At 35.2% G+C, this 12,563-nt stretch overlaps 1 protein-coding gene across 1 annotated transcript in view; it reads right to left on the reverse strand.

Annotated features, from left to right (window-relative positions):
* Positions 1–12,563, reverse strand: part of TTC7B (tetratricopeptide repeat domain 7B) — a 154,915-nt gene that overhangs the window by 42,264 nt on the left and 100,088 nt on the right. The window contains exons 17-19 of the mRNA XM_067295614.1: positions 11,117–11,214; positions 7,524–7,682; positions 5,574–5,624 (exon numbers count right to left, since the gene is read on the reverse strand). Coding sequence (XP_067151715.1) covers positions 5,574–5,624; positions 7,524–7,682; positions 11,117–11,214 — 308 coding nt within the window. The remainder of the gene's footprint in view (positions 1–5,573; positions 5,625–7,523; positions 7,683–11,116; positions 11,215–12,563) is intronic.

Consider the following 12,563-nt stretch of genomic DNA (forward strand, 5'->3'; position numbering starts at 1 on the left):
GGTAGCCACTACAAATACTCACTGTTAAACTCAACATCTCTTTTATGGTAATGCACAATTCAAAAAAGGGTTTCTGATGGTATTGTACACTGTAATCTTCAGTTTGCTGCATGCACTTTGATGTTAGTAATTGCTATGTCTTTTCATAGAGTGCAATTAGAGGACTATTTTAAGACTAATAACAGTACAAAAGAGAGAACTAAAATACACAAGATGATAGCAACATACCCCATCACAAATACACAATTAAACTGCACTGAATGTAAACCTTAGCTAATCAAGAAGACTGAATTAAAATGCTTTATGGCAAAAAAATTCCTTCCATAAAGTACATTTCCAAAGCATACTATGCAAAGGATAATCTGTTAAAATGAAGCATTTACAAGTGAGATTAGAATCTCATTGGCAAATACTGCCCTTTTCAAAGTACTAGAAATGAAAAAGCTTCCATGAGTACAGAATACATAATGACAACTGTACTTTAGATATCCAAAAACTGATAGAGTATTTAGCCTTTATTTTTTTAAATCAATACCATGAACATTTTAAGTTACACTTTTTCTTGTCATCTGAGTATCAGTGTACCTCATGTTGTTTTATAATTACAAATTACAAAATCTCAGACTGACTAGGTCTGACTGAGAAATAATGAAAGTGGAATATTTCATATTGGATCAGATCAGAAGTCTTCTGAGTCCAGCATCAAATCTGTGATGGTCACTAATGGCAGGTACTTCAAAGCAAAGTATCAAATCCTATCCCACAGCCCAAATAAAATCTTATCCTAATCATTAGCAGTTAAAATCATAGATGAAACCTAGAAACACAAAGGTTTAATATTCTCAATATCAAAGGTTTTCTAAGAATTTTAAAGAGAAGGGATTCCTCACATTAAACACGCATTCTTAAGTGTTACAAGTTATACCAGCAGACGAGAAAAGTAGAAGGAAATCCCATCACACAAACCAGTGGGAAGTGGGAGTTTGTCTGAAAGTGTGCATCTTGTTTCCCTTAACCAATGGGAACAAGAGAAAAAAGGGGGGGGGGGGCAAAAAAAACCCACAAGCACTGAACATTATCAGCAGTGTTGTTCAGCTGCATTTAATTTGTATTTTATATATCACTATGAACAAAGAATTGCCCCGAGGATCTGAAACAGTATCTGGCCATGGCATTTGCTTTCTTTTACCAGCTGATGAAACATCTCAAACTCCACGCTGCACCACAGCCAAACATTTACTCAAGCTTTTATGCACCTTATCTTTAAAGCTTAACTTCCCAAGAAATATAAGAGGGAAGTCTAAGCAAAAAAAATGTGGATCATATTCCAAGAAAGATATCAGTAAAGGTACCATAAACAAGCACTAGTCAACAGCATTTTTTTTTCTCTCGACTGCCATCCATTTCTGTAAGGCACGTCAGGCAGCCTGTCACTTCCAGCGACTCACAGGGAAGGAATCTCCCCATCTCCCCAGGAGAATCCGTAAAGGAAAGGTGTGATTCACTGACACAAAGGCTATTATCTAATCCCTTCCTTCTAAAAGGCAAGTATTCAATTTAGTATTAATAAGTGCCTATATGTTCTATTATATAAAGCAATCACTCTGGCTAATCAGGCCACAAATTATTTCATACAGAAAGTGTGCTGTTAGATTTTAAGTCTCTAGTACTTGACTACAAAAAGCATGTAAGATAATATACTACTAAAACTTTTAATAGAGAAGTTGACATACAGAGAACCATATCATGCTACAATTTCTGTGAGCCATAAAAGAATTACCGTCTCTGCTGAAGTTAAAACAGGGTGGTTACCAAGTGCTTTCTGTGGTAATTAGTTCCTATCCTACATTTCGCTCTAAGTGGCAGAAAGCAGTCCCTTAAGTTAAAAAAAAAAAAAATTCTAGAAAACTCATTTCACAAAATATTATTAAAAATGGTTTATATTTCCTGTTCAAGAAAAAAAGTATGCCTTAAAGTATTTTAGCAATTAGTTCTCCAAATAAAACACACACATATGCAAAAGATCTGCAAATGTCCTTATTTCAATGAAACCATTAGGAAATGGTCACCTCTTATCTTTCACTGAATTAATATGGCTGATACAAATTCAAATGTATTTAAAATAATCATGAATATTAACCATTTAAAGTCCAACACAGGCTGAGTAACTTTGCTTAACTGTTTTAGAAATTCAGACTAAAGACTATTCAACATAATCTACTAAGTTTTTGTACTACAGCTCTATTAATACTCACTGCCTCTAAACAACATGCCAAGTAAGTGGTTTGTTTGGGTTCAGGTTTGAAAAAAATCAACATTAAGCAGAAACTCAGTGTCGTCTTCAGCAGGTGTGTTTGGAAATCCCAGCCTTAGAAATCCTTCATGCTTCTGTTTTATTTAAAAGCATTGAGAATTTAAGGATGTTGCAAAACAGCACAAGAGCACTGACAATAGTGGGGTGGGTTTGGAGGGTTTTTTTTTGGAGCCTCCTTGAAGTACCAATTAGGAGAGAGCTATCGAGCACAGCGCCATTCACAGCGTTTTCCAAAAGGATGAGAGACGACCTCCAGAACAGCCCTGTGCAGCTCATCGACACAGCTACTGTCTCTTTTATCATGCTTCTAGATCTTTCCTCGGTATTTTTCTTTTTCTTTTTTTATTTATTTATTTTTAAATAATGCAACAGTAGTCTTTTTACACCACCCAAATCAAGTATCTTTCAGGTACATTGCAGTCATGCATATAGCTCTAACCCAAGAGCTTCCTAATGCTTCTTTAGTATTTCCACAATTGGTTGTCATCGGGCTCACTTCTGGCTATTTCTGTTAAAACACAAAGTTTTCATTTTGCAAGCAATTAAAAATAATTGAAAGCAGTCTCCTGAAAGCTGTCAGCATTGTGCGTTAAAAGCTTATTCTGCGCATCCTTCACGTTTTCTTCAACTCTTTTCTTCTCTGAGAAATAGGTTCCCTGCTCTGAGCCAGAGGTTTCCAGACTGAGATCTTTATAATCACATTATAAGAACAAAATTCACAGTAATTTAAATTAAGGATGGTTAAGACACATAGCAGTCTGTGAAAATTGATGGTAAAATGTGGGCCTGGAAGTCTGCTTTAGCCAGTTACTTATTTGCTGGTTCCCTGCTCTATTTTGTCATCAGATCTGCTCTTTTCCAGTCTTACCTAGACTTTTCTTATTTTGGTCTGCGTTCAGTAGTCCTTGGCCAGTCACACACGCCTTTCACTTTTATCGCTTGAATTCACTCAGCTGTAGCTCCCTTCAAGCATTCAGAGTAGCAGTAATTTCTGGTTTGAAATTTTTCTGCATCTCTTTCACACACGCACACAAATATCCTCACTCTTTCTGGACAACTTCTAGATCTGCTATTATAGTATGAAACTTCAGAATCAAGAAAGAATTCCCTCAAAATACCAGCAGCAGGAAAGAGTGTTTGTTTTGAAATACAAAAACATGGGGTCTGGACAAAGTAATACATCACCAAAATGGATCCCTGCTATTCCCTTTGGTTTGTTTAGTTTTGCTCTAGCACTTGTTTATACTAAAAGGGCCAACTGTGAAACTGGGATATTTGCAAGATCTAGAATTCACTTATTAAATTATTTCTTGACTAACATTTGGAATCCCAATTACATCGCACACTGCAAAGTGTGACGGAATGTCTTAATTTTCCTATCAAAGTGTTTCTAAGCACAATAGCTATAACCACCCACTCAAGTTCCTCTAATGACATTTGTCCAAAATTCACAAAGAGCTTTTACTCACCGTACTAACACAGTATTTGCAACAACCTATTTGTGTCAATGTTTCAATTCAATCATCTCAAATAGAAAACCTACCAACAGGCTTGTGCAAATGCAACTGAACCAAAAAGTAAAGAAGTCTCACATACAAACAATGGAAAGTCCTTTCTTTTTCCAAGATGTGCCTACAGCTCAGCTTTGGTGAACAGCAAAGTTTTCAAATTACTTCTCTTCACTCTTTTCTTAAGATGAGTATCATCAGAAAGTTTGCATGAAATCATTGTTTTAAATACCATCCATGAGCCTTCCTACACAAATAGGAAGTGTAACAAATCCTTGTCTCTTGTACTAATGATGCCATGACTTTTTCAGTTATTTCCTTGGTCATTTTCAAATAAAGTCTTAACATTAATGTTGCCCAATGTACAGGAATTAAGACATAGAATCTATCTGCACTTGGTCAGTGTGCACCACTGGAGAAAAAGATCACTTTGCTATGTACATCAAACTTTCCTTCTGAAGACAGGTAAAAACAATGGACTGACATCCTTCATGGAGCATGTTCATATCACCTGACAAAAACACTATAAAAAGTATTTCCTTTTATACCATAAAATGTATATTATTAAAAAGTTTTACATTTATCACCGTTCTTAGTCAATGTATCAGCATTTATGTAATAAAAGAAAGCTTTAAAAGAAATACTCGTGCAGGATAAAAGAGGAAATAAACCCATAATTTTCAACTTTACATGCACACAAAGCAGCCAGTAAAAAATATTAATGGTGCAACATGCAGAGAACTCTGTGCTAAAACAAGCAAACAAATGATACATAGAGAGGCAGTACCTTCTGCAGGACTAATACATAACTCAAATGATATATTTAATACAATATATTGGCAGGTTTAGCCAAAACTAACATTTTTCTTGTCAAATTCATAAGGTACCTGAGACACTTTTCACAGTCAGAAACTACAAAGTTAGCTTATCTTTTGGTACAGAGTTACACAGGGCAACCTTAGTAGTCAGGTATGGCATTTTTAGAGCATCCTCTCAGCTCTCGGAAGAATGCTTTCAGTACTTTGTCACTGTCAAACATGCAGTTGTACAGCACCTTTTACTTTTCCCTCCTTAACTAAACAGGTCTCCTGTGCTACCTGACAGAAATCTGTGAAAAAGTAAAGTAATGAATGGAAAAGAAAGTTCACAATTTATTATTCAAGGCTAAACGTGCAACTTCATGATGTAACTCTTTAGGGAGAAAGAATGTTATTTTGCACCTTGATTAAAGCAGCAACTATTTTTATCGACCTATATTCTTTACTCTCTCTTATTTTGTTTTTTCTCATAATTTCATTATTTTAAGAGTGCACTCTTAAGAGATTTATTCTACAAGCAAACTGGTACAAAAGAAAGTAGCAGCTTACTATAACTCATGAGAGACCTTGTAACGTAACATTCTAGACCAATATACTGCTTAGTAACAGCAGCAGCATAAGATCTTCTATAATAAAACATACTGGCAGCTGGCCATTATGTTATACAAGACTTTCCTAATATATCTTTATTTGCAGTCCTCTAGAAATGAATACTGCCTCTTCAATTATTAAATGCAAGTGTTAGTTGAGTGCATTCAGCCCTCATAAGATTACAGCCCTTGGGGTGACTGAATGGGCAAACAGCATCAGCCTTGCTTTACAGGCTATCAAACTTCCACTGACGGTGGACAAAGAATGTACATTTTGTGGTAAAGGAAAAGGTGATTTAAATCCTTAAGAAATTAATAGAACTGCACAGTGAATACTACTTACAAACTGAAAAAAGGGAGTAAACCCCATGAAAGTAAGCATCTGATGGATTGCCTTTGAACAACAGATCAAACCACAAATTAAAATCCAAACTTAAAGCAAAAAAAATATATATATATATAAACCAAGAACTTCAGGAAAGCCAGAGGATTTCTGATAATCTTCAAACTGTAAATCAGGTTTACAGGTTACAAAAGACAAAAATTTTTAATAAGGAGATCACAGTTTACAACAAATATTTTCATAGAACATTTGCTTTACCTCTAAAACCACGTTCCTTTTCAAGAGAAATTGAAAGTCAAGCCGATAATACAATGTGTTATTTCTTTCTTTCACCAGGAAAAAAAAAAAAAGGAAGACAGATAAAGAATATGAGTTTTTCAACCCTGATAATTATACTAACATGCTACAAGCATCTAAGCAAACTTCCACTTATTTGAAGATGGAGAGCTTTGACTTTCATAAATTATTTACACTGTACAAAGGACTCCAATATCTGTTTTTTATGGTTCAACACCTTCTCCTGCATATTTTGGAAGTTCCTTTCCCTGAGAATACAGAGCTTTCACCTAAAATGGAAACCTCAAGCTTTCTGTCATGAAATCTGTGCCTGGACTTCTGCATTCTTCCAATTTGCCTTCACTCTCAAGTGAGTTCTTACTAACTTCTATCTCGGCAGGGAACAAATACTGCAACGCTGCATGGGATGCACTGCTTACAGGAGTAGGCCTGAGCAAGCTCAATGCAAAAATGGCCCCATCTGTAATTAATCACCTATTCAAATGCTTCAAGAAGAAAGACAGACTCCAACTTGTTAAACTTCTGCAGAACAACAGATTTCCTTGAGTCTCAGGGAAGTGCTTTCACGAATTTAAGCAGTTACAGGCTTACGTATAGTTAAGAGCTAACATTTTCAAAACTTTAGTCTTATGCCAGCTACTCTAATGAGGAAATTTTGCTAAGACTCAAAGATTTGTTTTCCAGTTTTTTGTTTGTTTGCTTTGTTTTTTCTTTTCTTTAGGAACTAATACCATTGACATGATATCAGTTAAAGGCTAGTATCAAAAGTGAATTTCTTTGGATTGGAGTAATGAAGTGACAGAAACAGTTTTATGCACAAGGCTATGAGTGAAGGACAATTCATCAGAAGCAAGAAGGCGTTAAAAAGAAATATCCGGAAAGCTATCTGGATTTTACCCTGCCACCTGAGCTACTCTGGTAACATTACTGTACAGTTTGTATATAAACAACATGAGAATTAATCCTACGGCATGTTTAAATTAGCATCGTTTCAATGAAGGGAGCTGCTCTTGACTTGAAGCAGGATAAAGGTGATTTTCACAACCATAATTCCTCAGAATCATACTAATACACCCTGTGAAAAGAAAATACACACTGATATTTCATGCAATTTTTTCCTTCACATGAAGGAAGGTTCCCTTCCATAGGGAAGGTTTTGTATGCAATTAGCTGAATGCTTTCAAATCAAGGCACTGAAATTAAGTCATTAGGAACCGTATGGATGAGGAAGAAATCCTGTGGAAGAGACAGTCTTGTTAGGCAAAAGCTATCATCAACGGGAACCACCACTGCGGTACAGCAGTCTTGGTGTTGAAGTGCCAAAAGGAAAAATATTAATAGGTGCTACAAAGTACTATTGGCCAATAATATCTTTCACCAAAACAGCTATCATCTTCTGTCACAGTCATGAGAACAGAAAATTAAATATTTGTAACTATACATCTTTTGGGATCAATATAACACAATCTATTCTACTTATTTGCCAAATGTCTTAAAATACATTTAATATTTAATCAAGTGCATCTGAAAAGCCAGATTTTACTAATACCCTTTTGAGGCTCAAATTGTTTTAAACACCGTTTATCAGTTGCGAAGATTATCAGAAAAATACAGCAAACACTAATGCCCATCAGGAAGAGAAAACCAATTTACAGCGAGAAGGTGCACAGGGCTCAGGAACTTGGTCACAGTATGGAGAGGCTGCATGGGGCCAGACAAAGGTATCTGATTTAGGATGAGGAAGATGAGAAGATACAAACAGTTGGAGAGGAGACTCTGTTCTTGAGAGAGAAGATGAGGAAGTATCAGAGGCTAAAAAGCGAAAGAAAGAGAATGATAAGGGTGGGGGGTGGGAGAGAAAAAGATCCAAGAACAGGGTTTAATGGACTCATGGATGCAAAAAACGGAAAGCATTTATTTCACCATTCAGTAAGATGGAAATGTTTTCTACATAAAATAAACATCACTTTTTCTAAGAGCAACTTAAAAAAAAAATCCCTTAGTCATATGTACTCTTCTTCCATACAAAACTAGCTTCAAAACCAAATTGAAGATTACATTTTTTTTCCTATGTTATAATGCATAAATTTGTAAAATGAGTTTAAGAGGAAATAAAGACTGAAGTTTAAAACTCAACTACTGTTGTTACTTCTTACAACAAACTAAACCGCTACACAATAAATTGAAAAATCCGACTTTATAAAGTTTGAGTGCCACTTACCTTAACCCAAACAGTCAACTACATCTCAATTGATTTGCATTTTGCACATCTACCCTTCCATGGGAAATGAGTCTGCCTCCTTTCAATGATTTAACAAAAGTTTTTATCTTTATAATTATTTACTTCACCAATAGATACAAATATGAATACATGCTGCTCATGACAAACCAGCTAAAATGGGAGGCAAACTTTAAATAGATTTACCACACTTACTCAAAGCATTTGATCTGGGCACTAGAATTAACTGTATAGCCTTTTAAGAAATCCAGAATACATTATTTTTACACATAAAAAATTACAGCAATTTACACTTAAATCATAAACACTCTTTCTGAAGAACTTTGTATTTCAATTCCAGCTAAATTGATATAACCACCAAAAAGAATGTTTTACATTAGTTTAGCTAACTGAATTTTAAAACCCTTAAAATAAATTTAAAAAAAAAAAAGGATACAAGTTGCAAGTACATAAGGTTTTACATTAGCTTTTTAGCCCTGGTTTCATATTTCTCAGGCTGGCAGTGACTGGACAGGGAATGCGGATCATCATTTCCACAGGTGACAAGCAAAGTGGAAAGCGGAAAAGTTTCACATGCACTTGTGTATACAAACACATACACAAATGCATATACTTGGTAGCTTTATAGGGTATAAAGGGGACCGAACATTTTGGTTGCAAGAGGATTTTCCCAATACCTTCCCCATATATCCCCAAGTACTGAAAATGTCAAATGTCTTCTGCCTTTCTGAACACTGGGGATCCACAGCATTTGCACAAGCTCTTTCAGTCTGTTAAGGTTTAGACTTTAATTAGAACACCTTGACTATCAGCAAAGAACTGTTGTTCAAAATGTTTTTTTGACTGTCTGCCTAAAATTTTCTCACTCAAACACTATGCCAATTTTCACCTCTTTTGTTCTTATTGTATCCTAATCCTTTCATTTCTGTGAAGTTTATATAAAACCCTCCAGATTAAGAATTTAGCACAAAACTTGAATTTCTAAACTGCACCTTTGGTATGGAGTTTCTCTATATGTGCATCTATACAGTACAAAGCCCCAACCTATACCAGAATTTGAGTATTGGTATTGCAGCAGCATTTATTCAATTAGAATTAACACACACATGACACCCCCCCCCCACACACAATTGTCTCCTTAAAGTAAAATAAACTAAAAAAGACTCTGTATTTTTCTTTTCCATCTTTTCCTTCTTGACATCAGAGATAAGCTCCAGCCACATGGCTAAGATTCAGAAAAAAGCCAAACTGGAATTTCTACAAAATGAGAATGTGTAGAACGTTTCCAATTGAGATATTGACTGAAATTTTTGAATCTGGGGGCAAGCTTCTTGAAAAACTCATAGGTCTGCATGAGGGTTCATCTTTATGTAACAAGTTCATCTTTATGTAAAAGCCCCGAGGAATACACAGTCTTTAAAAAGTATCACTCTTTATGCTCTAAGTGTGGCACATATAAAATAGGACACCCTACAGGTGTTGAACAAAAGCTTGGTGTCCCCCAGGAAAATACAAAGCAAGAACTTTTTTGAAGGCATAAAATAAATTATCTGCCTACATATGAACCCTTTACAATCCAGTTATGTTCTTAAAAGGAAAAAGTGAGCTAGACCAGAATACAGAACAATCACTACCAGGTTTCCTGCTATTTTATTCATTTTTATTAAAAGAACACAAACGTGAAGACAAAAGAAAATAAAGCTACCATAGGGGCAGCAGGCCAAACTGTTACTAGGCTACGCTTGATAGACAGTATCTGCTTGCAATTCTTTGAAATCAGGTGACCAGACCCTTATAAAAATTGTTTGCCACTGTAGCAAACACAGGGCTCTTCCTACGTATTTGCATGATTACAAAAGCTAGTGAACATTTGATCCAACCTCATGTTTCAGAAATGAAAGAAACAGATTTTTCTCTACTGCACAATTTTGTTATTAAGCAAAGAGATACATTGCACATTTCATTGTATCCTGATTTATAGGTCAGTGTATTCTAATTCATTGGCTGGCAAACTTTTCCATAAGCAGTTTGTAATGAAGTGTGATTAAGCAGAAAGGCACATCTGAAAGTGGCCAGGAAAAGCATGCTATGGATCTGACATAAAAGCAAGGAAAAAGAAAACCCTCCATATTTATAATGCAGGTAATGTTCTGTAAAGATTTTTGGAACTAACATCATCCCACGAATTCTTTCTCCAAATTTCACAGAATGCATGGCACGCAGTTATGTGGCTAACCAGCTTTTTGTTTGTATGACTTTTAAGGTATATTAATTGGCATTATGATAGCTGGATATATTAAAATGCACAAATCACATACTGCAAATATTCATTGTCATGTAACAATCTTAGCTTTTATAGACTGCACCTGTGAAACACTATTTTTAGAGTATATACAACTGGTAATAAATATGTTTTCCTTATAGTGTCAAAGCTACCTATGTCTAGTGAGCCAACCAACCTATGTAATTCTTTTATATATGTGTGTGTACATGCGTGCGCATGTGCACGTGCACACATATGTGCGTGCGCATGTGCACGTGTGCATGCGCATGTGTGTACACATATGTGCGCGTGTACACATATATGAGATTTTAATTCATTTAATTATTAATGATATCTTGAATTTTTTGACATTTAAAGTTTTCTTAAATTTTCTGGATTTGCATTAACAAAAAAAGTATAAATACTTAATGAATGGACAAGCATAGGACTCTGGAGAACAGGCTAGTTCAGCATACTGATTTTTATATAAGAGCACACCACTAAGCTCAGCAAGATCCATCTCATAGACATTCTAATTTAGAGAAGGTGGGTAGCAGGTGCTTCAGAAATAAAAGAGAAAAAAGTCCTACATTGCAAAGCCGCTATTTCCATTCATTTCAGAACAGTGAAAATATTTTCACCATAAATAATTCCATTTTGCAAAACAAGACAAAAATAATTGATGCAAAATCTAGCTACGGACAGTCCATTTTATTAATTTTATTGTTCAAATGCAACTCCTACCTGTTTCAGGATCACTGAAATCGGGTAAGGTAATTGTATTAAGCTGCCGTCTATCAGCAATAGCTCTGTCTAACAGGCTGCTCCCACGTCCGGAATCACTGTAATCAAGTATAGAAATTGTAAGCCATTAAAATATAAAATTATATACTGAGATACAAATTGCATTCTGCCCTCCTCCTACAAAGATTCTTGCTAAAAATACGAACAAATTTAGTACCAAGCACTGCTAACCACTCACAGTACATTGTCAGCTACATTAAATCAGAATTAGCTCTGCAAAACTGAATCCATATTTACTTCATCAATTCTAGTTTCATAATTAATATAGCCAAGGAGGGAATACAGAATTTTAAATTATGAGCAAGAGCCTTACAAAAAAAAATTATTGTAACTTAAACTAAACTTTCACATAATATAAGGTAAAGTTATCATTTTAACCCAAGATGGCAGATATGAGTTTGAGAATCCCCAGTTTTCTCACACTAAAGAGAAACACTGAACTCAGGGCGTCTAATTTTAGGTAAAGTTGTTGTAAAGATGTTATAACAACATTTCACATAAAAAGGCAGCACTTTTATCTCCAGAGTTTTTTGCTTTTTTAAAAAAAATATACATATTACTGCCAAACACTGTTGTAACTCTTGTTCTGGATTTAATCTTAACAACGCATTTTGAATCCTTCCAAACAATCAGGTGCCTAAGCAGCTCCAGCAGTTTTCACAAATTGCTGCTGCGGACAAACATACTGAATTTCTACTTCAGTTGTAACTCAGTATCTGTCCCTCAGGCTTCTTATTGATGTACTTGCTAGAAAACTAATTGCCCCCAGAACTATGATTAAAGATTCAGCAGAAGAACAGGGACTGAAGAATGAACTCCTCCTTACCCTTAAAATGAGGCGAGTATTGAAACACATTGGCAGAAGAATGTGAGGAAGCACATATGGATGCTCCATCTTTACTCACTATCAATTAATACTCAATTTAAATTTTCAAAAAAAGAAAAATTAAACAATGACAGACCCATTTAGCGAAGTGCAAACTTTTGTCTGATTCTCATTTTATGCCAATAAGAAAAAAAAAATCCACAAAATTCCTATCTTAAAGTCAAGCCTCAGCAAGACTAGAATCCAACATATCTTTATATCTGCCTTGATTTAAAATTGCCGCCTTCTGAAATTGAAGTGACAGTAGGGCGAAAAGCCTTTCAGCAACTCTTTGCAGTTCCACACTTCAAAAAACAGTGGAACAATTTCTTCTCTTTGTACAGCTGTTGCTAAAATGGCACAAATAAAATTTTGCAATACCCTAACATTATTGAGAGATTACGATTTCCTTACAAAATGATGCCATTATAGAAATCCACAGGAAACAGAAGGGAGCTTTTTGGGACACAGACTATCAGCTATAGTTATTACACCAGTTGGTGCATATTTTCTGGTAACCGC

Source organism: Apteryx mantelli, chromosome 4, assembly GCF_036417845.1.
Source record: "Apteryx mantelli isolate bAptMan1 chromosome 4, bAptMan1.hap1, whole genome shotgun sequence".
NCBI lineage: Eukaryota > Metazoa > Chordata > Aves > Apterygiformes > Apterygidae > Apteryx > Apteryx mantelli.